We start from the raw sequence: 25,631 nt of genomic DNA on the forward strand, positions 1-25,631 counted from the left end.
GTAGAGCTGCATGCAGTTCTCAGGACTGAGACCATGGGAAAGGGCACCTGCTTGGATTCCTTTTAGTCACTCCCTTCAGTGACTCTCTTCAGCGACCTTGTGTTTATTAGATTTTGTTGCAACTGGTGGAATTTCATTCTTTGTAATGGCTGAATAATTATTTTACTGAAGATATATAAGCATGCATTTCTGCTAATGAAATACCCTTGTTCCACTAGAGACTTGGGTCCCCTGCATCCTTCTTTCTGTCTTCATTTTACAACCTGCAGTAAAGGGGTTGGGTATATAAGCCCAATAAGTATGATTAATTAATTCAGCTTGAGCAGGGGGAGCAAAAGCAAGCAAAGCAAGCATAGCGACAAAAATATTTTCTGGATTCTGAGGCATTTCCTGTTGAGAAACCAGATTTTCAGCTTGATTAGCAAGGGTTTTTAATCTGTTTCCAAGCAGGGAGATCATGAGGTAGATGACGCTGAGTGCGGTGTTTTTTGGAAATCTCTAAAGCCACTATGGCTTGTATTGGAACCTCTTCTTTCTGGGGATTTTGCCTTTTCCTATCTTGAATGCCGGTAGTTCCCTGGGGGCAGATCTTTCGAAGAAGGAGCCAACTGACTTCGTTGGATCCATCTGGAGAAATATAAGCATATCTTTTTCTCTGTAATATTAATTTTTCAGATTTCCATTGTTTAGTCAACCCATCTTGATACCAAATGGGCAGAGGAAGGGAGGTATCTTTCAATGTCTCAAAATGTTTTTCTGCTGTTGTCAAAATATCTCCTTGTGGTAAGTTTAAAAAATTTAAAACAAATAAAGCTGTATTAACAATAGTTATAGCTTTAGGAAAATAACTTATGTTGGAATCTAGTAAAGTCTGCTTTAGATAAGGAAGATAGTAGTGTTCCTGTGTATTCCCCCTTTTTAAATTTTGATTATTATTTTTAGTTTCAGTGTGTGATGTGTCCGTTTGACTATGTTTTGTGTCTGTGGATTATAAGGAATACCTGTAACATGTTTAATAGAAAATGAGTGTAAAAATTGTTTGAAGTGTCTAGAAATACAGGCAGGGCCATTGTCTGTTTTTATAGAACTAGGAGTTTTCATTACTGTAAAGCAAGTTAACAGGTGGGTTATAATATGTTGTGTAGTTTCACCTCGGAGAGGTGTGGCCCATATAAAAGAAGAATTTGTATCAATTGAGACATGTAGGAAGGAAGAGGGAGAAAGTTCAGGGCAGTGAGTTACATTCATCTGTCATAGTTCATTGGGTTGTAGTCCTCAAGGATTGATACCTTGTGTAATGGGTTAAAGATGTAGGGGCCTACAAGTAGAGAAATTTTTAATGATTTTTTTTTTTTTTGGTATGGCAGTATGGAATTTTTCAAATTTGGTGTAAGGACCCAGGACTATTGTGTAATAAAGCATATTGTTTCTTGGGAGTAGCAAAAGTAAAAAGTAAAAAGTTTATCAGCTTGTTTATTCCATGAGTCATAGGGCCAGGAAGGCAGGAATGTGTTCAAATATGGGTAATATAAATGGAAAGAGTGTGGTTTCTAATAATAGATTGTAGTTTGAAAAAAAGTTATTGAATAATAGGTTGATTGGAGTTTATAGTGGAAGTTTCTATATTTTATAATACAAAAACAATATAAGGAGTCAGAGACTATATTAATAGATTAAGGATGTAGGCGAATAACTTGAATAAGACCATATAATTTGTTTTGTTGAGCAGAATGAAATTTAGTATAAAAGACTTCATATTTTTTGAGAGACCAGAATGATGCTTTGGCGTTTTTACTCTCATCTATATAGAAAACATCAGCTTGAGGTATAGGCTGTGAGTTGACGATGTGGGAGATAATAAACTCAGTATTTTTGAAGAAATTCCAGAGCTTGTTAGAAGGATAATGAAACGAAATTTCTCCAAAATATTCCAGAAAAGTTATTTGGAAATCAGTAGAAGTTTGTAATGTGTCCTCAAGATTTATTAATAGGTATTACAATTTTATAAGGATTGGAGCCAATTAAAGTTTTAGTTTTATTTCTTTTATTGATAATGATTAGAATGATTAAATTAAGATAGGATGTAAGTGATTTTATCCCTCTAAAATGGGTATAGATCCATTTTATTGGGTGTTTTTGTTGGACAAGAAGTCCTGTGGGAGAATGAAGAGAGGGGAGTATAAATAATTTTAGAGGTAAATTAAGTCTAATATGTGTAAGAAATCACTTTTGCAATTTATTTTGTATTAAATAGAGTTTTTCTCATGTTTCTTGTGAAAGTAAACGAGAGCTATTTAAATTGAGATCTCCTTTCAAAGTATTAAATAGATTAGTCAGTTGATAATTAGCAATGTCTAAAGAAGATCTAACCCAATTTATATCATCTAAAATTGAAAATCATTTAAGGTTGATAATTTATCAGTACGAATCTGTGTTAGTAATATGTTGTCTATTAACAACAAATCTTAAGTAATGGTAAGGTGTAGAGGTTTGAATATTTTCAGGGGCAATGATTAATCCAGTCTTTCAAGCATTGTTGAGCTATATTAAACATGTATTGAGTTTCTAAAACAGATGGAGCTGAAAACAATATATCATCCATGTAATGAATAACAAGAAAGTCAAGAAATTGTATTCTTACAGGTTTAAGGGCTTTGGCTATATAGTATTGGCACATGGTGGGAGAATTTATCATTTTTTGAGGTAGTACAGTCTATTGGTACCGTTTATGAGGCCCGGTGTGATTAGGATAAAGAAGAGAGAAAGCAAATCTCTCTCGGTCTAGAGGGTGCAAAGGTATATTTAAAAAACAATCTTGTAAATCTATAATAATAATATGCCAGTTTTGAGGAATAATGGTAGGTGATGGGATTTCTGGCTGTAATGTACCCATAGGTATTATAGATGCATTAACTTTTTTAAGGTCTGGTAAGAGATGGAGAAGACTCTTGAGAGTCTCTTGGACTGCAAGGAGATCCAACCAGTCCCTTCTAAAAGAGATTAGTCCTGGGTGTTCTTTGGAAGCAATGATGCTAAAGCTGAAACTCCAGTACTGTGGCCACCTCATGCGAAGAGCTGACTCATTGGAAAAGACTCTGATGCTGGGAGGGATTGGGGGCAGGAGGAGAAGGGGACGACAGAGGATGAGATGGCTGGATGGCATCACCGACTCAATGGACGTGAGTTTGAGTGAACTCCGGGAGTTGGTGATGGACAGGGAGGCCTGGTGTGCTGCGATTCATGGGGTCGCAAAGAGTCGGACATGACTGAGCGACTGAACTGAACTGAAGGATGCCATTTGCCAGATTTCTTTTTTATAACAAAAATGGGAGAGTTCCAAAGGGAATAAGATTTCTCAATATGTTTTCATTTCAATTGTGTATCTATAAGTTCTTTAGCAGTTTGTAATTTTTCTTTTGTAAGGGGCCACTGCTCTGTCCAAATAGGCTCGTCATTTTTCCAAGTTATTTTAATAATTGCATTGTTTGTTAAATGAGCAGTGGCCTCTAAGAAAAATGTGGAATGTATATCTGAGTTTACCATTGCATAAGTAAATCCCTTCCTATTAGATTAAGGGGTACATCTATCACATAAGGTTCTAATGTTGTAGGCTGGCCTTTTGGTCTCTCACAAGGATAAATTTGAATACTTTGATAGGCTTCTTGTATTTTGGTTTGAGAAACTCCTGTAATTTGGCAAGAAATTTTTTGTATAGTCCAAGATTTGGGCCACAAGTGTTTGGAAATAATAGTGATATCAGATCCAGTATCTAGGAGACCAGAAAATCTTTTACCATTAATTTTGATATTTATATTTGGTCAGGTATATTCAGATACCAATGATGTCCATAAGGATTGTTTTTGATCTGTATTTTCTAATTCATTTGTCTGTATATCATTAGAGGAGTTAATAGAAATGTAAGGTAAAAGAAGTAATTGGGCAATTACTGGTGCTGGGCATATACACCAAGGAAATCAGAATTTAAAGAGACACATGTACTGTGCTGTGTTCATCACAGCACAGTTTACCATAGCTAGGACATGGAAGCAACCTAGATGTCCATCAGTAGATAAATGGATAAGAATGCTGTGGTAAATATACACAATGGAATACTACTCAGCTATTAAAAATAACCCATTTGAATCAGTTCTAATGAGGTGGATGAAACTGGAGCCTATTATACAGAGTGAAGTAAGTCAGAAAGAAAAACACCAATACAGTATACTAGCACATATATATGGAATTTAGAAAGATGGTAATAATGACCCTTTATGCAAGACAGTGAAAGAGTCATAGATATAAAGAACAGACTTTTGGACTCTGTGGGAGAAGACAAGGGTAGGATGATTTGAGAGAATAGCATTGAAATATGTATATTACCATATGTGAAATAGATCACCAGTCCAAGTCTGATGCATGAAACAGAGCACTCAAAGCTGATGCACTGGGACAATCCTGAGGGATGAGATGGGAAGGGAGGGTGATGGGGGTTCAGGATGGGGGACGCATATACACCTATGACTGATTCATGTCAATGTATGGCAAAACCCACTACAATACTGTAAAATAATTAGCCTCCAATTAAAATAAATTAATTAATTTAAAAATTTCCTATGCATGAATATTCTTTTGAAGGAAAAGTTAAATTAGATACAAATATGTAAGATTTTGGTGTTAACTTTTCACAGACATTCAACACCAAATTTATCACTGCTGCTGCTGCTAAGTCGCTTCAGTCATGTCTGACTCTGTGCGATCCCATAGATGGCAGCCCACCAGGCTCCCCTGTCCCTGGGATTCTCCAGGCAAGAGCACTGGAGTGGGTTGCCATTTCCTTCTCCAATGCATGAAAGTGAAAAGTGAAAGTGAAGTCGCTCTGTCGTGCCTGACTCTTAGCAACCCCATGGACTGCAGCCTACCTTACTGCTGCTGCTGCTGCTAAGTCACTTCAGTCGTGTCTGACTCTTCGTGACCCCATAGACGGCAGCCCACCAGGCTCCCCCATCCCTGGGATTCTCCAGGCAAGAACACTGGAGTGGGTTGCCATTTCCTTCTCCAATGCATGCAAGTGAAAAGTGAAAGTGAAGTCGCTCAGTCGTGTCCGACTCTTAGCGACCCCATGGACTGCAGCCCACCAGGCTCCTCCATCCATGGGATTTTCCAGGCAAGAGTACCAGAGTGGGGTGCCATTGCTTTCTCCAACCTTACTAGCTATTGATAATTGTTAAATCATCATATATGTCATAATAATTTGTAGATACTCTTTTCATCCAAACATCTAACTTTTGTTTTTCACATTTGCTCATTAAAAAAAAAAAATTTACACGCCTTCTTTGAATTGATATATTAAAATCATTAAAAATACTCAACATATCAGACAAATAAGTCTGGCTTATTCATATCTTTAAAATTTGAGATCAAACTGGTTTCAGGTCTTGCAGAAACAGTGGGAGTATATTCTGTGGTAAAATATTCAACAGATCATTTCTTTCTGACAACCACAGAGAACAACCATGGTTAAGATCAACATCCGTATTATCATATAAAAAAAGACAATAATATCCAAGTGGTAGTGCATTAGCCATATATAATTCACATTTCTTACGATGTCATTAAGAATATTTAGTTCAACTACTAAGAGTATTTTTCATAGTGAAACTTTCTCCATAAAGGGTAGAGCGATTTATATTCTAGTTCAACCTCTTTAATCTATAGAATCATTAAGCATGCTTTCTTGTCATTAGAGGTTTGCTGCTGCTGCTGCTGCTGCTGCTGCTAAGTCACTTCAGTCGTGTCCGACTCTGTGCGACCCCATAGATGGAAGCGCACCAGGTTCCCCCGTCCCTGGGATTCTCCAGGCAAGAACACTGGAGTGGGTTGCCATTTCCTTCTCCAATGCATGAAAGTGAAAAGTGAAAGTGAAGTCGCTCAGTCATGTCCGACTCTTAGCGACTCCATGGACTACAGCCTACCAGGCTCCTCCATCCATGGGATTTTCCAGGTAGGAGCATTGGAGTGGGGTGCCATTGCCTTCTCTGCATTAGAGGTTTAGTATCAGAAAATACAACTAGGCAAAACCTTAGTTTAAGATCACATCTGTTGACAATGTAATGTTTCAGAATTTTGTGTAGATCAGAATTTTTCATATTTTAGAATTACTCTTTCATATTCTTATTCACTACAGGTCATTATAAGATATTGAATATATCTGCCTATGCTATACAGTCAAATCTTGCTGTTTGTCTATTTTTTTATATATAGTAGCTTGTATTTGCTAATCCCAAGCTACCAATCTATTCTTCCACTCAACCATTTCCCCTTTCATAACCACAGGTCTTTTTTTATGTATGTTCCTATTTTGTAAATAAGTATATTTGTATCATAGATCCATAGATTCCACATGTAAGTGATATCATATGATACCTGTTTTTCTTTGACTTACTTCACTTACATGATAATCTCTAGGTCTATCCATGTTGCTGCAAATGGCATAATTTCATTTGTTTTTATGAGTAATATTCCATTTCATGCATATATATATGAATATACATATGTATATATACATATATATGTATGAAAAGTGGAAGTGCTAGTTACTCAGTCGTGTCCAATTCTCTGTGACCCCATGGACTGTAGCCCTCCAGGCTCCTCTGTTCATGGGACTTTCCAGGCAAGAATACTGGAGTGGGTTGCCATTTCCTTCTCCAGGGGATCGTCCTGACCCAGGGATCAAACCTGGGTTTCCCACATTGTGGGCAGATTTTTTACCATTTGAGCCACCAGGGAAGATATATATACAATTCTATGTTTTATATATTTATATCTTAATATTTATATATTATATATAATTATATATATATATATCTTCTTTATCCATTCATTTGTCAATGGACATTTAGGTTGCTTCCCTGTCTTGGCTATTGTATATAGTGCTGCAGTGAACACTGGGGTACATGTATCTTTCAAATTATGGTTTCCTTCAGATATATGCCCAAGAGCAGGATTACAGGATCATATGGTAACTCTATTTTCAGTTTTTTAAGGAACCTCCTTAAGTGTTCTCCACAGTGGCTGCACCAATTTACAGTCCCACCAATGGTGTAGAAGGGCTCCTTTTCTCCATGCTCTCTCCAGTATTTATTTCTCGTAGATTTTTTTTAATGATGGGCACTCTGACTGGTATGAGGTGATAACTTCACTGTAGTTTTGACTTGCATTTATCTAATAATTGACAATGTGGAGCATCTTTTTGTGCACCTGTTGGCCATCTGTATGTCTTCTTTGGAGAAATGTCTATTTAGTTCTGTCCATTTTCTGATTGGGTTTTTTTTTTTTTTTTGATATTAAGCTGATGAAATGTTTGAATATTTTGGAAATTAACCTGTTGTGGGTTTCATAATTTGCAAATATTTTCTCCCAGTTCTCACATTGTCTTTTTGTTTCCTTTGCTGTGCAAAAGCTTTTAAGTTTGATTAGATCCCATTTGTTTATATTTGCTTTCATTTCTATTCCCTTGGGAGACTGCCCAAGAAACTATTGCTACAATTTGTGTCAGAGAACGTTCTGCCCATGTTCTCTTCTAGGAATTTTATGGTGTCCTATCTTATATTTAAGTCTTTAAGTCATTTTGAGTTTATTTTTGTGTGGTTTAAAGGAGTGTTCTAACTTCACTGATTTCCATGTGGCTATCCAGCTTGCCCAACACCATTTGCCAAAGAGATCATCTTTTCTCCATTGTATATTCTTGCCTCCTTTGTTGAAGATTAATTAACTCTAAGTGTGTGGTTTTATTTCTGTACCCTCTATTCAGTTTTGTTGATGTATTTTCTGTTTTTGTGCCAATACCATGCTGTTTTGATTACTTTGTTCTTTTTCTTCAGGATTTCTTTGGTAATTCTGAATCTTTTATGGTTCCTTAAAAATTTTAGGATTATTTGTTCTAATTCTGTGAAAAATGCCATGGGTAATTTGATAGGGGTTACACTAAAAAAAAACTTTTAAATTCTTTCACTGTTCAAGTTACTGTCACTTAGAAAAAATAAGTGGTATCCCTTCTACTTTCCCTCTTCATAACTTGATACTTTCTAATTTTTATCTTCTAGCTCTTTCCTTCTAAACCAATAGCTTCTCAAATTTTGGCTACTGATCACTCCTAGCCCCTGCTAAACCTCCTCTCATCCTCAGTGCTCTTCCAGATTGGGTCTCTTTACAATGCTAACACTTTTCATCTTCTTCCTTTAGAGTCTCCATTATAAAACTTGATCAAACAGTCAAATCTGGCCCCCACATCCATGTTATTCTCTATCCCAATACCATGATATATATATTTTTAAATACTTGTCAGAACCTGAAATCATCTCAATATTATGTTATTTTTGATCAATTCTTTTTCTACAAGAAAGTAAAGTCCAAGAAGTAAAGCCCTCATCTGTCTTATTTATCTCTGTGACAATAACACTACCTGGGACAGATAAAGGAAATGGTGAGGTTGATTATTACCTGTGTTTTAATAGTAAAGTGATGTTGATATGTCAGGGTAGGGAGGACTTACAGGATTATATGCTGCAATAAGTATTAAAGAAGCTGATCTGTATCATCTGGAGAAAAAAGACCTTGACTAGGCACTTTAGAGCTAGCTGCCTTTGCACATTTGGAATGAGAGAGCAGACACATTCTCTTGATCTCCACTGTAAAGAACCAGAATGTATGAAAGCCAGATAGAGGTGCAGTTCTATTGAATATGGTAAAGAACTTCTGAGCAGTCCAAACAGACCAGAAATCCAGTGACCTTCCTTGGTAACTAGTCCAGATACTGATCATTATGACTTTATGTGAAATTGGAGTAAATCCTTATTTCTTAATGTCCAGGAAAACACCAACATCTCACTGCTGCTGCTGCTGCTGCTAAGTTGTTTCAGTCATGTCCAACTCTGTGTGACCCCATAGACGGCAGCCCACCAGGCTCCCCCGTCCCTGGGATTCTCCAGGCAAGAACACTGGAGTGGGTTGCCGTTTCCTTCTCCAATGCATGCAAGTGAAAAGTGAAAGTGAAGTCGCTCAGTTGTGTCCGACTCCTAGCAACCCCATGGACTGCAGCCCACCAGGCCCCTCCATCCATGGGATTTTCCAGGCAAGAGTACTGGAGTGGGTTGCCATTGCCTTCTCCAATGTTATTAAGTATTCTATAACATAATAAGTTAGACTGTGGCAAATTAATTTGGGGGGAAATTAAGTTAAAGTAAAAAAAAAAATCTGTACTGTATAAAATTTAATAGAGCCTTTAATAAAATAAAGTGCATTATGACTCTCTCCATCTCTCCAAATGAAATAGTATCTCGGGTTTCCCAAATCTAAGTGACCAGAGAGCTCCTTTTTCAAGAAATACTAGATAACATTTCATGGGATACCAGTGTCTTAAAGATCAAAGGTCTATGGTTCTCTTTACCGAAGAAGGGCATGAATTGGTGGGGCTGGGGGTACAGAGGGGTAAATGTTATGGATTGATTGGTGTCCTTTCCAAAATCCATGTGATAAAGTCCCAACCCCTAATGTAACTGTATTTGGAAAAGTGCTTTCAAAGAAGTAATTGAGGTATGACTGGTATAATAAAGGTGTGGCCCTAGTTAATAGGACTTGTACCTTTATTAGAAGAGTAAGAGTCACCAGGGCTCATATACCCGGAGTGAAGTCCCTGTGAAGACACAGTGCAAAGGTGGCTGTCTACAAGCCAAAGAGAAAGGCCTCAGGAGAAACCAGCCATGCTGGCTCATTGATATTGTTCTAGTCGCTGAAACTGTGAGAAATGAATTCCTGTTGTTTAAATCATCCAGTCTTTGGTATTTTGTTATGGCAGCTCTAGCAGACTAACACATTCTCTAATGTTGGCTAATTCTGGGGTTACAGATATTCCCTTCAGCACTGAGCACAGTAGACGTGATTTTACTAACAGGAGCCAGGAGGTGCATGTGTGTGTATATAATCTAGATCCAGATAGTGTCAGCTTACTTAGAAGAAACATGAACCAACAAGACAAAATAGTCCTTACTGTTAATTAACATCATCTTGTCCCATGATTGAAACTATTAAGCCTTGGTGATGCAATTAAACTGAATAGAACCAAAGTATAGAATTACTAGATATACTAACTTCCTGTTCCCATGAAAAGTAGGGTATAAGGTCCCATCAGAGGCAAGATCAAAATGCAAATATTCAGATCTCTGGGTCACTGTGCCCAGTGCATGGAGGCATGATCACAATGGAAAAAAGGAAGGGAAAGGAAAAAGAGTTGGAGCAGAATACCCAGTCAGTCCAGTGGTTAGGATTCCATGCTTCCATGTAGGGGATGCAGGTTTGATCCCCCAGTCAGGGAGCTAGGATCCCACATGCCACAACAACAACAACAAAAGCTGAAGCATGCAGGGGCCACATAGGGAAGGGAAAAGAGGACAGATGAAAGGTTACAGTTAGTTCAGCCAGATCTAGGTCACTGATTGCAAACTCCACAAGAAGGCCTTGAAAGTGACGGATGCCAGTAAGAAAGGCACTGGGCGTTGAGGGCGAGCTGGTGAAGTAATTAGGAGAGAAAAATAGAATCAAGTAGTAGACTTCTGACTTCTTCCAGCCACTCCCAATCCACAGCCTTATTTATCACTTGAAAACATTAGGGTTCCTTGGAGGGGTTTTAACCTGAAAACTTGAAGCACCAGTCTAATCTCTCTAGTTGTGGCCGAAGCAGAAAGTACCAAATGGTGAAAGGACTGTCACAGCATTGCATGTTTGACAGATGAAGGTGGGGGACAGAGAAGGAGGCTTTGTCCCCTGGTTCTCAATCATCCCCTCTCCCACTGGAATCCTCTTCCTTTCCAGATGATCCTCACACATGAAAATGCCATGCACCATGACCTGGTGCTCAGCCCCCTCTGCCTGCTCACTTGAGACATCAGCTATCCCTCCTGACTAGTCTGATTTGGCCAGTTTTACTCCTATTACTCCAATTTCCAACATGTCTTCAAGGCTACCTCTTAGATTTAAAGGCAATATACCAGTGATTAAAAACATGGACTCTTAACCTTAACCATAAACTCACTTCTCTAAGTCCCTGTTGCCTCAGCTAAGTAACAGGGCAAATAGCAACACCCATCTCATGAGATGGTCTTAAACTATTTCAAGCACACAGAAGGTATAGCACAGTTCCAGCACAAGTAAGTGCTTAGTGTTTGGTGGGTTTTCTTATTTTAAGGTTCCCTTCCTACAGCCAATCTTCCACACCTAATTACTGCCCAGCTGAGATACTGGCTTCCCTCTTTCCCTCCAGCTAACTGAACAAAACCATCCCAAAGAAAGAGAAATGCAAGAAGGCAAAATGGTTGTCTGAGGAGGCTTTACAAATAGCTGAGGAAAGAAGAAAAGCAAACGGCAAGGGAGAAAGGGAAACATATACCCAACTGAATGCAGAATTCCCGTAAATAGCAAGAAGAGGTAGGAAGACCTTCTTAAACGAACAATGCAAAGAAGTAGAGGAAAACAACAGAATGGGAAAGACTAGAAATCTCTTCAAGAAAATTAGAGATACCAAGGGAACAGTTCATGGAAGGATGGGCATGGAAAAAAAAAAAAAAATGGCAAGGACCTAATAGAAGTAAAAGAGATTAAGAAGAGGTGGGGAAAAAAAAATACACAAAAGAACTATACAAAAGGTCTTAATGACCCAGATAACCATGATGGTGTGATCACTCACCTAGAGCCATACATCCTGGAGTGGGATGTCAAGTGGGCCTTAATAAGCATTACTACAGACAAAGCTAGTGGAGGTGATGGAATTTCAGCTGAGCTGCTTCAAATCCTTAAAGATGATGCTATTAAAATGCTGCACTCAACATGCCAGCAAATTTGGAAAACTCAGCAGTGGCCACAGGACTGGAAAAGTTCAGTTTTCATTCCAATCCCAAAGAAAGTCAATGCCAAAGAATGTTCAAACTACCATGCAATTGTACTCATTTCACATGCTAGTAAGGTTATCCTCCAAATCCTTCAAGCTAGGCTTCAACAGTATATGAACTGAAAACTTCCAAATGTACAAGCTGGATTTCAAAAAGGCAGAGGAACAAGAGATCAAATTACTAACATCCCTTGGATCATAGTAAAAGCAAATGAATTCCATAAAAAATTCTACTTCTGCTTCATTGACTATGTTAAAGCCTTTGACTGGATCACAGCAAACTATGGAAAATTCTTAAAGAGATGGGAGTACCAGACCAGCTTACCTGTTGCCTGAGAAACCTGTATGCAGGACAAGAAGCAACAGTTAGAATCAGACATGGAACAAATGATTGGTTCAAAATTGGGAAAGGAGTACATCAAGGCTGTATATTGTCACCCTGCTCATTAACTTCTAGGCAGAGTACATCATGCAAAATGCCAGGCTATATGAATTACAAGCTGGAATCAAGATTGTCAGGAGAAATATCAACAACCTCAGATATGCAGATAACACCATGCTAATGGCAGAAAGTAAAGAGGAACCAAAGAACCTCTTGATGAGGGTGAAAGAGGAGAGTGAAAAAGCTGGCTTAAAACTCAACATTCAAAAAACTAAGACCATGACATCCAGTCCCATCTCTTCATGGCAAATAGATGGAGAAAAACTGGAAACAGAGACAGATTTTGTTTTCTTGGGCTCCAAAATCACTGCAGACAGTGACTGCAGCCATTAAATTAAGAGACACTTGCTCCTTGGAAGAAAAGCTATGACAAACCTAGACAGCATATTCAAAAGCCGAGACATCATTGTGCTGACAAAGGTCTATATAGTCAAAGCTACGGTTTTTCCAGTAGTCATATATGGATGTGAGAGTTGGACCATTAGGAAGGCTGAGTGTTTTTGAACTGTGGTGTTGGAGAAGACTCTTGAGAGTCCCTTGGACTACAAGGAGATCAAACCGGTCAGTTCTAAAGGAAATCAACCCTGAATATGTATTGGAAGGACTGATGCTGAAGCTGAAGCTCCAGTACTTTGGCCATGTGATCCGAAGAGCCAACTCATTGGAAAAGCCCCTGATGCTGGGCAAGATTGAAGGCAAAAGAAGAAAGAGGAGACAGAGGATGAGATGGTTAGATAGCATCAGCGATTCAGTTGACATGAATCTGAACAAACTCGAGGAGATAGTGGAGGACTAGGAGCCTGGCACACTATAGTGCATGAGTCACGAAGAGTCAGACGACCTAGTGACAGCAACAACTGTCCCAGGAACTCTTCACTCAGGCCCAGTTCCAATTTAATCCTCTCACCCTTCTCTAAATTACTAATAGGTTGCCTTTCCCCTCCCTATGACATCTAAAATCCACTAGGGAAGGAATCCTGATACTCAATCTTTTCTCTCATTTCATTTTTATATTTTTCTTCACTAATTCTATCCTGCCTTCCCTAGAATGGAAGGATGGGTATCATGATCCTCTGTGAGACTTCAAGTTTCCACTCCTCCCAGGACTATGGGGATGAATAAGCAAACTGCCTTCAGCCTAAAATGCACTGACTACTTTTTTTTTTTTTTTTTTAACCTTCAGAGCCTTCATCTTTCACCCCCAAAGAAGTCTCCATAATCTGTGGCTCACTGTGCAGCTTGAAATTTTCTTCTCCATGTATACAGTTACCAAAAGTCAAAGCAACCCTACACTGATCCCCTGAACTTACTTTTTCCTGACCTTTTTGAATCTACAGACATTTACCTCCACCCGATCTTCATCTACTTTATCTTTGTACACAGCTTGAAGGTCATTATCTCAGCCCCAGCCCTGAGCAATTAAATAGGACACTTTGCTTATCAGCTACAGCTTCCATAAACAATTGTTCCTATTCGCCACACCTACTGAGTGCAAACTTTGCCTGAACCTTGACCTCTAAACCTACACTGCTCATACCTTGCATAGTTCATCAATACCTTGTGAAATAGTTGACTCCCTTGCAAATCTACTATAGTCTTTATGGCCACCCTCAAGTCTCTGATGTACACACTCCCTATCCATAACATCATTTTTTTCCAGTGATTCAGTGTCATATTTTGGGAGAAATATTAAGCATGGTACTGATTGGGTCTGCTAAAAAATAGTACTAATTTTGTCTAGTGGCCACCAATTTCATATCCTTTGTTGATTCTCTGACTTGCTCCCATCAATTTCTATGCCAAGCCTTCTTCATTCTACTCCAGCTTTCAGACAAACTTGATTCTTCCACTGCAAAAGGCAATCCCAGAACATAACAGTCAGAGTCAACCTTACAATAGGTTCCCCTTCATCTTTTTTTCTCTCTTTTCACAACATCTGTCTTTCCACTCATCTGCTTTCCTCTGCCTTCCTGTCACAGGGAATGGTGTTACACCTGTGCTCTTAGTCTTATTTCTTATTTTTCTAGACTCCTCTAATTAGCCCCTTTTCATCAGGTAATCTTAAATTTCTTCATCTTCCTTTTCACTTTAAAACATGCTTAGTCCATCTGAGACTTTGCTGCCTTCGCTTCTTCCATTCTCCTCCTTTGACCATCAAACATCTAAAAAAATAACCCTATCTTTCCACTTCATCCTAATCACTCTTTGATTCCATTCCCAATCCTTTTAGCTAATATTGCATTTTAAACTGCAACAAAACACTTTCTTGAAATATAATGGCTTTTTCTTAGTATTCATTCTCTTCAAACTTTCATAGCAAACAATAAAGCTTATAATTAACTCTATTAGAACATTCACTCCCCCTTTTTTCCATGACTGAACTTAATAGTTTCCTAAATTAATTGGCATTATAATCTTGGGAAGATCATTTAAATCCTCTGAGCCTCGACTTACTCACTGATAAAATTAGGGTAATAAAAATTCCTCCCTCAATGAGTTGTGATTAATATCATATTCCCTATAATTAGTTACTATATATCAAGTTCTAATTATGATACTGATATCTGATACATACACACACACACACACACACACCAGAGATTTTACATGTATATATATATAGACTATATGTATGCATATATATATATATATATATGTATAATTGCATTTCACACTCAAAACCACTCTGAGGTAAATATTGTTTCTATGTTACAGATGAGGAAACTAAATATCCAGAACTTAATCTACTCACTCAAAGTCACACAACCAATATTTATTAGAAACAAAAGATCCATGGGACTCAATGCATACGTTCTGTATTAAAATTTAAAGAAAAATTTTTTTAGGCTGCACTGTGCAGTATGTGGGATCTTAGTCCCTTGACCAGGGATCAAACCCATGTCCCATGTAATGGGAGTATGGAGCCTTAGCCACTAGACCACCAGGGAAGTCCCAAAGCACATATTCTTAACTAAGATTATATTGCTTCCCAAACAAATATGAGTCAATATTTGGAGAGGCATGCAATGTCATTTATTATTATCTTTTGTAAGTGCTATGCTTTGGAATGGACTACAATAAATCTGAAAGCAAAGCACTGGTGGAACAGTCTACTGCCTTCCCCCAGGGTTTTCATACCTATGTCTCCAGGCCCAAAAGACAAAAACAATGGTCATTTGGACAACTGTACTTGGACAATACGGTTTACAATCTAACATCAGCAACCCTAGCAGATTCTCTTGGCCTGTCAATAATAATAAGACTCATAGCAACAATTACATGCACTGCACTTTAGAACAGACTTTCATGTAAAAGACTTCAATTATGTGAACTCTACTGGGGCTAGTAACAGGTCCCACTTGACATGAAACTAATGCTCGGGGAGGGTGGGGGTCTGCATCATTTGCCAATTATTTCTAGTTCTCCCCATTCTGGTTTTCAATAGACAAGGTAACACTGTATTCCGTAATCTCTATGGTTCAGATCAGATCAGTCGCTCAGTCGTGTCCGACACTTTGCGACCCATGAATCGCAGCACGCCAGGCCTATGGTTGCACACGGGTAAACGATGGCGAGGCAAAGTGACATAGGTGCCAATTCTGAGCTGGAATATTCAATTGCTGTAAATGCAAATCCTTAGCAATACATCTTTACTTCACTTCACCTTGACAGTTAACAACATTCCAAATGGTGACTATCCTGTATACTTAGAACCCACTGAAGCAATGGTGCACCATCAGCTGACCACCATTCATGTATAGCTTGTATGTATTAATAAAAATAAACATGTATTGCTTTAAATCACAGAAATGTTGGGGTTGTATGTTCAGTCAGTCAGTTAGTCAGTTCAATCGCTCAGTCGTGTCCAACTCTTCGCGACCCCATGAATCTCAGCACGCCAGGCGTCCCTGTCCATCACCAACTCCCGGAGTTCACTCAGACTCACGTCCAACAAGTCAGTGACGCCATCCAGCCATCTCATCCTCTGTCATCCCTTCTCCTCCTGCCCCCAATCCCTCCCAGCATCAGAATTTTTCCAATGAGTCAACTCTTCGCATGAGGTGGCCAAAGTACTGGAGTTTCAGCTTTAGCATCATTCCTTCCAAAGAAATCCCAGGGCTGATCTCCTTCAGAATGGACTGGTTGGATCTCCTTGCAGTCCAAGAGACTCTCAAGAGTCTTCTCCAACACCACAGTTCAAAAGCATCAATTCTTCGGTGCTCAACCAACTCTCACATCCATACATGACGACTGGAAAAACCATAGCCTTGACTAGACAGACCTTTGTTGGCAAAGTAATGTCTCTGTTTTTGAATATGCTATCTAGGTTGGTCATAACTTTTATTCCAAGGAGTAAGCGTCTTTTAATTTCATGGCTGCAGTCAACATCTGCAGTGATTTTGGAGCCCAGAAAAATAAAGTCTGACACTGTTTCCACTGTTTCCCCATCTATTTCCCATGAAGTGATGGGACCGGATGCCATGATCTTCGTTTTCTGAATGTTGAGCGTTAAGCCAACTTTTTCACTCTCCTCTTTCACTTTCATCAAGAGGCTTTTGAGTTCCTCTTCACTTTCTGCCATAAGGGTGGTGTCATTTGCATATCTGAGGGTATTGATATTTCTCCCAGCAATCCTGATTCCAGCTTGTGCTTCTTCCAGTCCAGCGTTTCTCATGATGTACTCTGCATAGAAATTAAATAAGCAGGGTGACAATATACAGCCTTCACATACTCTTTTCCTATTTGGAACAAGTCTGTTGTTCCATGTCCAGTTCTAACTGTTGCTTCCTGACCTGCATACAAATTTCTCAAGAGGCAGGTCAGGTGTTCTGGTATTCCAATCTCTTGAAGAATTTTCCACAGTTTATTGTGATCCACACAGTCAAAGGCTTTAGCATAGTCAATAAAGCAGAAATAGATGCTTTTCTGGAACTCTCTTGTTTTTTCGATGATCCAATAGATGCCAGCAATTTGGTCTCTGGTTCCTCTGCCTTTTCTAAAACCAGCTTGAACATCTGGAAGTTCACGGTTCACGTATTGCTGAAGCCCGGCTTGGAGAATTTTGAGTATTACTTTACTAGCGTGTGAGATGAGTGCAATGGTGCGGTAGCTTGAGCACTCTTTGGCATTGCCTTTCTTTGGGATTGGAATGAAAACTGACCTCTTCCACTGCTGAGTGGACTGAGTTTTCCAAATTTGCTGGCATGTTGAGTGCAACACTTTCACAGCATCATCTTTCAGAATTTGAAATAGCTCAACTGGAATTCCATCACCTCCGTTAGCTTTGTTCATAGTGATGCTTTCTAAGGCCCACTTGACTTCACATTCCAGGATGTCTGGCTCTAGGTCAGTGATCACATCATCGTGATTATCTTGGTCATTAAGATCTTTTTTGTACAGTTCTTCTGTGTATTCTTGCCATCTCTTCTTAATATCTTCTGCTTCTGTTAGGTCCATACCATTTGTGTCCTTTATCAAGCCTATCTTTGCATGAAATGTCCCCTTGGTATCTCTAATTTTCTTGAAGAGATCTCTAGTCTTTCCCATTCTGTTGTTTTCTCTGTTTCTTTGCATTGATCACTGAGGAAGGCTTTCTTATCTCTATCTTGCTATTCTTTGGAACTCTGCATTCAGATGCTTATATCTTTCCTTTTCTCCTTTGCTTTTCGCTTCTCTTCTTTTCACAGCTATTTGTAAGGCCTCCCCAGACAGCCATTTTGCTTTTTTGTGTTTCTTTTCCATGAGGATGGTCTTGATCCCTGTCTCCTGTACAATGTCACAAACCTCAGTCCATAGTCATCAGGTACTCTATCTATCAGATCTAGGCTCTTAAATCTATTTTTCACTTCCACTGTATAATCATAAGGGGTTTGATTTAGGTCATACCTGAATGGTCTAGTGGTTTTCCCTACTTTTTCAATTTCAGTCTGAATTTGGCAATAAGGAGTTCATGATCTAAGCCACACTCAGCTCCTGGTCTTGTTTTTGTTGACTGTATAGAGCTTCTCCATCTTTGGCTGCAAAGAACATAATCAATCTGATTTCAGTGTTGACCACCTGGTGATGTCCATGTGTAGAGTCTTCTCTTGTGTTGTTGGAAGAGGTGTTTGTTATGACCAGTGCATTTTCTTGGGAAAACTCTATTAGTCTTTGCACTGCTTCATTTCATATTCCAAGGCCAAATTTGCCTGTTACTCCAGGTGTTTCTTGACTTCCTACTTTTGCATTCCAGTCCCCTAAAATGAAAAGGACATCTTTTTTGGGTGTTAGTTCTAAAAGGTCTTGTAGGTCTTCATAGAACCATTCAACTTCAGCTTCTTCAGCATTACTGGTTGGGGCATAGACTTGGATTACTGTGATATTGAATGGTTTGCCTTGGAAATGAACAAAGATCATTCTGTCGTTTTTGAGATTGCATCCAAGTACTGCATTATGGACTCTTTTGTTGACTATGATGGCTACTCCATTCCTTCTGAGGGATTCCTGTCTGCAGTAGTAGATATAATGGTCATCTGAGTTAATTTCACCCATTCCAGTCCATTTGAGTTCGCTGATTCCTAGAATGTTGACATTCACTTTTGCCATCTCCTGTTTGACCACTTCCAATTTGCCTTCATTCATGGACCTGACATTCCAGGTTCCTATGTAGTATTGCTCTTTACAGCATCAGACCTTGCTTCTATCACCAGTCACATCCACAGCTGGGTATTGTTTTTGCTTTGGCTCCATCCCTTCATTCTTTCTGGAGTTACTTCTCCAGTGATCTCCAGTAGCATATTGGGCACCTACTGACTTGGGGAGTTCCTCTTTCAGTATCCTATCATTTTGCCTTTGCATACTGTTCATGGGGTTCTCAAGGCAAAAAAACTGAAGTGGTTTGCCATTCCCTTCTCCAGTGGACCACATTCTGTCAGAAAACGTCAATGCCTTTCTCCAAGCCTCAAAAGGGCTAAGGTCACTATTCCTTTCACTATTATTTTTCTTTGATTCATGGACTTGTTGCCTCGAAAGTAAAACAACATTTTCCCAGGAGCCAAAATATAAACCTAAGTGTAACCTGTTGATTACTAGGTCAGGAAGATCCCCTGCAGAAGGGACAGGCTACCCACTCCAGTATTCTTGGGCTTCCTTGGTGGCTCAAATGGTAAAGATTCCACCTGCAATGCAGGAGACCTGGGTTTGATCCCCAGGTTGGGAAGATCCCCTGTAGAAGAGCATGGCAACCCACTCCAGTATTCTTGCCTGGTGAATCCCCATGGACAGAGGAGCCTGGCGTGCTACAGCCCATGGGGTTGCAAAGAGTTGGACATGACTGAGCAACACAGCACAAGTACAAAGTGTAATCTGACTGATCTGAGGGTAATAGTCTCTATTTTGGTGAAATACAGAAAGTTTGATATTTTCATTTATTCTATAACTGTGTCAAGTAGCCTATACTTAATCTCTTCTACTCTGAATTTTAGAATTTAAAGGAACAACATTCCCCACCCCTAGAGCAGGCAGAAAAATACTTCTCACCTTGAATAATCAATTTGTTGATCAAACAGGAAGTAGCAATTAAGTGGCAAGGACTGTAACACCACCCAGGGTGTGACATTGTGCTTTGAGAGCCTCTCAGAGCCAACCCTGACTTTGCATGACCTCACAGGAAAGGCGGAGAAATCAAACATTGCCTTATAAACATGACCCTTTCCTAGAGTATGGCTGATGCAGTTGTTGTGACCATCCTGAGTAACCTCTGCATCACAGCAGTCTCCATCATGAAGACTACTGGGGGTCTCCTTCTGCTCTGTGTAGTGGCCCATCTCTGCTCTTGCTCAGGTGAGTTAAGGGTAGATAGTGCCCTTAATAGCCATAAGCTTGTTCTCTGACATAGCCCCTCCTAGGATATGAACATCTCAGAGAAATGTCTGGTCATGTGGATTTAAAGGATACTAGTTTGTAATAGCGGAGAAGGCAATGGCAAGCCACTCCAGTACTCTTGCCTAGAAAATCCCATGGATGGAGGAGCCTGGTGGGCTGCAGTCCATGGGGTGGCTACGAGTCGGTCGCGACTGAGCGACTTCACTTTCACTTTTCACTTTCACACAATGGAGAAGGCAATGGCAACCCACTCCAGTGTTCTTGCCTGGAGAATCCCAAGGATGGCAGAGCCTGGTGGGCTGCTGTCTATGGGGTCGCACAGAGTCGGACATGACTGAAGCGATTTAGCAGCAGCAGCAGCAGCAGTTTGTAATAGAAACAGCCCTGGCCTGGAAAGGGAGAATCTTAAGTCCCACTTGGAGTTGAAGGGTTTGAATCTAGAACATTCCCTTTCAAGGATTTTTATTTCCATTCATGGGACCAAAACCAAAAACACACACTCATTACTTTTTTCATAAGTCTACCATCTTATTGTGTGTGTTAGTCGCTTAGTCATATCTGACTCTTTGTGACCCTGTGGACTGTATCCCACCACATTCCTCTGACCATGTAATTCTCCAGGCAAGAATACTGGAGTGGGTTGCCATTCCCTTCTTCAGGGGATCTTCACAACCCAGGGATTGAACCTGAGTCTCCTGCATTGCAGGCAGATTCTTTACCATGTGAGCCACTGGGGAAGCCCATTTTATTAGGACCTGGAAACTGCCGGTGTTATGAGATACTACTTCTCATCACAAAGATGCAGAAAAACTTGAATCTCTCTCCAAATTAATCCAGGAAAATAGGAAAAAAAATTATCCAAAACCCAGGAGTCAACAATTAAACTTTTATATAGTGAAAAATTACTTAAATAAAATTATAATACCTTAGAGATATTCTACTACTTTTCTTCATATCAATTAGGAGGGGAAGACTATCAAAGATGGTGCTTCAGGCTCTTAGAAACAGTGAGTGCAATACTTTTATTGCTATCTGATTTAAAACATTATCAGAGACACAATGAGCTCCAGAAAACATCCTGTGGTATATAAAGGGAGGAAATTTGGATAATTCTCTTACTTGAACCAAGGATTACCTAACACAGTGGCCATCTGGCTTCTTCAGAATACAGTTGGGTTTTGTGAAGGGACAGGGTAGGTGCTGAAACTAATTACCAGAGGAACCACAGAGTCTTATTCGACAGACTGACTTTACATTAATTAATGAGACCTCACAACTCTGCTTTATTTTTAACATTTCCAACTGAATCTCTCTTTCAGAAGCTGCTAGCCTGCCTTTGAAAACAGTGAGTATACTGAACCACAATTTAATTTGTTTAATTTCCTACTTAGTTTAATTTTATATTTACTGTATTTACTCAACAAACACTTGAGAAATACATATGAAAGGTTAATTCAGTATGCCTGTGGTGGGGTGAGTGGACAGGTGAAAGGCAAGGCAGCTGTAGGTAAGTTGCCTCTACTTTTCAGAAGGCAGCTGTAGAAATGTGATATACATATAAGCAAATAATCTAAGTGTAAAGAAAATGTTCCAGAATTTAAAAAAAGAGAGAGGGTACTTCTAGCTGAGAAGCTGGTGATGTCTCCATGGAAAAGGCAACATGTGAGAGGCAAAAGACAGTTACCTTGGTTAACAGCACAGATTCTGGATTCAAATCCCAGCCCTACCCTAGCTAGCTTTTATATTATACAAATTCCCTCTTTTTTTAAGCCCAGATCTCTCTCATCTATAAATAGGGGTAATAGTAGAACCTATCCACTTCAGTTTTCTGAAGATTAAACAAACAAACAAAAAATCCATGTAAGATTTAAGTTTAATGCCTGGCAAGGAAATACGCAGGAGCTGTTAACTGTGTGTACTAGTAGTAATAGAAGTGATACTGGTGGTACTAGCTTTTGTCAGTGTGGTCACAATATTATCAATAGAAGTAGCACACCAGTTTCAGAGTATAAGAGCTGGAACTTCCGGATGGTACTGTGCTTCCTGTCAGATAGAGGCCAGGGTAGCCTAGCTTAAGGATGAGGAGAAAAGCAGGACATTCTCTTGCGTATGTTGCAGGTGAACTGCAGCATTTACAAGAAGTACCCAGTGGTGGCCATCCCCTGCCCCATCACATACCTGCCTGTTTGTGGTTCTGACTACATCACCTATGGGAATGAATGCCACTTGTGTATTGAGAATTTGTGAGTATCTCATGGGAAGGAAAAAAAGCTAGGGCACCGTCCTTCACTGCAATCTTCTCCTCTTTCCACTAGAATGCTCAGTTCTCTAAAAACTGTACTTACGCACCAAGAGTGTCTGGGAGAGAGAAAACTTGCTGCCTCACAGTCGGATTAAGGATGAGCCACCTGCTCTGCCAGCTTGGACTGGTCCCTCCATGACAGAGCCTTTAATTCCCATCTGTCAGCTGAAAGTCTAACAAGACCAGAAGCCTTCAAATTACTGTCTCTAGAGCCCAGAGGTTCTGTAGAGGGAAGTTAGGAGTCACCCAAGAGGTTACAGAGTTCATTTGGGGAGGTCTCCAGTTCGAACCAGCTTTGGACTCTTTTAAGTAGTGGAGCTCCACATAATTTCTTATTGGAAGAAATGTTTCTGAATCCCACACTAAAAAATAATTCAAAACTACTATCCTATCATGTAGAATAGAAGCCTCTTATCCTACTTCTCAGAGACTTAATGGCCAATAGATTATTCTTAGATAAACTGTGACCAGAAGGTCTTTATCCTCCTCAATTTCCTGGTGGCTGTAAATATCTGTAGCCTGAGGCAGTAGGGAGGATAAGGCTACCACAAAGATTTTTTTTTCTTCAATCTGAAATAAGGAATACAATAAAGTCCAAGCTGTCAGGACTTGGGCTAGAATCCTCATGGACATGCTTTAACTATTTTGTTTGGCTTACTCAATGTTTTGGAAGGCAATATAATCAGGCAGAAGACACTTCTTTCATGCAAAATAGGCAACTCAGGAGTGGTAACAACCAGTTCCCTTTGCTCACTGTTAACTCTCTTTTAGACCCCTGGGTTTTGGCCACTTAGCTCTTGTGTTTTTCTGTTTTTCTTTTTTTTTTTTTCCCATCTTTGTGATTATCTTAACAAGTTAAAATATCACATTAGGGTCTGAGCCCAGAATGATATGTCTACACACTGATTCCTACTCAGGGGCTTTTATTTCACAGAAGGGAAGATTCTCTAATGTGCACAGACACTGGGCCCTCAACCTAGAAAACAGCTTGCATCCAAGGACACTGAAGAGGACGCGTGGTGGACGTTCCCCTTACTAGTGCAGGGCCCAGCCTCACCACGGGCCCTGCGGACCAGGAAAGCCCGAGGGGCCGGCCACCCCAACTTCCCTTGTCAGAGGTTCTCCTTCTTTGCTGGTTTAAGACACTGGGTGATTAGTCTGGGCTCTAGGATCGGTAGAGGGAGCAGGTGGGATGAAAATATCACTGGACTAGGGACATTCTGCTACTCGCTCTGTCAGAAACTGCCTGTAGCAAGGACACTCCTTTTTAAGGACTCATTTTCCTCATGTGTAAAATTAGGCTATGGCTGCAATCTCTGTAGTTCCTTTCAGCTCTAAGATAATGTAAATTTTCCTCCTGTGTTAATGATCCTCTTAATTGTGTCTTCCCATAGGAAGAGTTATGGAAAAGTTCAGTTTCTTCATGAAGGAGTATGTTAACTTCCCTACAGACGTGGATACAGAGCAAGGATATCATCATTGCCATCATCATCATTCCTGGTTCCAGGAGGGGGGAACTGGTAGGGAGGGGGCAGAGACAGACCCAGAGTCATCTTTGTTGGGTGGGGAAAGTTGTGCTCTCCTTCAGACTTCTGTCTCACTGACTGACAAATACATGTCAAAATAAACTAAAAAGTACAACGAAATTGTAACAGCTCATTGTTGAGTTCTAAGCATCAAAATAATTACACTTATTAAAAACTTTGCAGAACTACTATCTACCTAGTAACTTCAATAGATCAAAAGATAAAAACCTACTTTAAATGGAACATAAGGAGCAAAATATGTGCAATGCCTACTGTGGTTGTTCAGTCACTGAGTCAAGTCCGAATCTTTGTGTCCCCATGGACTACACCCCACCAGTCTTCTCTGCCCATGGGGTTCCCCAGGCGAGAATACTGGAGTGGGCTGCCATTTCCTTCTCCAGGAGATCTTCCCAGACCAGGGATCAACCTCACATCTCTTGCACTGGCAGGTGGATTCTTTACCACTGAGCCACCAAGGAAGCCCTTTGTAATGCCTATAGCACAGTCATAAATATTTTCAGGAATGACATGGCTTCACAACTACAAATTTATTTCATAAACACATTTTATAGCAAAAATTATCAAAATAAACCACTGAACTCTCTGACATAGCTTAAACAATCTAACTTATTCCTAAGGTTTTTAAAAAGTATATGTTTAAAATAAATTGACAAAAATTTTTAATTTGCAATAGGGACCCTATTTGGGCAATTAATTTCCTAATTGTTCTAATGAAACTCTAATTCCTAATTGAGTCTTCTTTACTTGACATACCAGTCTGTTTTAACAAGGATGCTGTGTGATTCTACTCAGGGAGGAAGGAACAGTTGCAAATCCTACTTCAAATTTAACACAGCTCTGAACCATCTTTATCATTTTAATTATCAATCTAATTGTGCCACAAACATCAGCTATTCCATATGAATAAATCCTGACCCATGATTTTAGATTCTCAATCCCCTAATTCTAATGTTAAATGCCTAATTTATCCATAATCCTAGATAGTTCATAGTGCTTAATTCAAATCTAATATTTCTCAGTCTTTGATCTTCGTGACACACCTTCTCAACCAAATTGTAAACATGAAGAACCAGTGTCTAAATGCACAAAAGAGAAGAAACCCTGGTCCAGAAATGCTGAGTAGTGAATAAAAACAAAACCTCATCGTTTCTCCTTTCTTTTCATTTCCCTTTTCCTCTCTCTCAAATAGTTTTCCTTTTCTCTATACTATTTTTTTCTTTTTCTATATAGTCCTTCCCTGTTATCTCTTATTGCAAACTTTTCCTTAAATTCATTACCTTTTCCTCACTTTCTATAGTTTCTATAAGCATCTTTTATTTATTCAAAGCCTTCCAGCCTCCATATCTCAAGGTCTGACTGTACATCCCTTTGTAGCAATCGTCAGATAAGCACATATGCCCGTATAAACACTTGGGGAAATTTTAAGTTATTAGACATTTGTCTCAAAATGAAGAGACCTGGGGACTCACTTCCAAAATGTCTACCACGTATATTATTCTACAGTCAAATCCTTATCTAGGCTTATAGCTTAATTGATAG

The 25,631-nt window shown here is 39.4% G+C and overlaps 2 protein-coding genes and 1 long non-coding RNA gene across 3 annotated transcripts in view; 2 read left to right on the forward strand and 1 right to left on the reverse strand.

Moving 5' to 3' along the window:
* LOC777593 (uncharacterized) overlaps positions 1-25,631 on the reverse strand; it is a 90,194-nt gene that overhangs the window by 59,438 nt on the left and 5,125 nt on the right.
* Positions 220-9,272, forward strand: LOC132345766 (uncharacterized). The gene is made up of 3 exons (XR_009495292.1): positions 220-783; positions 5,745-6,001; positions 8,869-9,272. It is a non-coding gene; the product is annotated as an uncharacterized lncRNA (long non-coding RNA).
* SPINK7 (serine peptidase inhibitor Kazal type 7) lies at positions 20,066-24,260 on the forward strand. Its single transcript, XM_002689283.6, has 4 exons — positions 20,066-20,201; positions 21,563-21,588; positions 22,362-22,486; positions 23,940-24,260. The coding sequence occupies exons 1-4, from the start codon at positions 20,081-20,083 to the stop codon at positions 23,983-23,985; spliced, it is 318 nt and encodes a 105-aa protein (XP_002689329.2). The 5' UTR covers positions 20,066-20,080; the 3' UTR covers positions 23,986-24,260.

Source organism: Bos taurus, chromosome 7 (genome assembly GCF_002263795.3).
Source record: "Bos taurus isolate L1 Dominette 01449 registration number 42190680 breed Hereford chromosome 7, ARS-UCD2.0, whole genome shotgun sequence".
Lineage (NCBI taxonomy): Eukaryota > Metazoa > Chordata > Mammalia > Artiodactyla > Bovidae > Bos > Bos taurus.

Coding starts and splice junctions, on each gene's coding strand:
- SPINK7 (XM_002689283.6), top strand. CDS start 20,081: ATGGCTGATGCAGTTGTTGTGACCATCCTGAGTAACCTCTGCATCACA. Junction 20,202..21,562: donor CCATCTCTGCTCTTGCTCAG/GTGAGTTAAGGG, acceptor TCTCTCTTTCAG/AAGCTGCTAGCCTGCCTTTG. Junction 21,589..22,361: donor CTAGCCTGCCTTTGAAAACA/GTGAGTATACTG, acceptor CGTATGTTGCAG/GTGAACTGCAGCATTTACAA.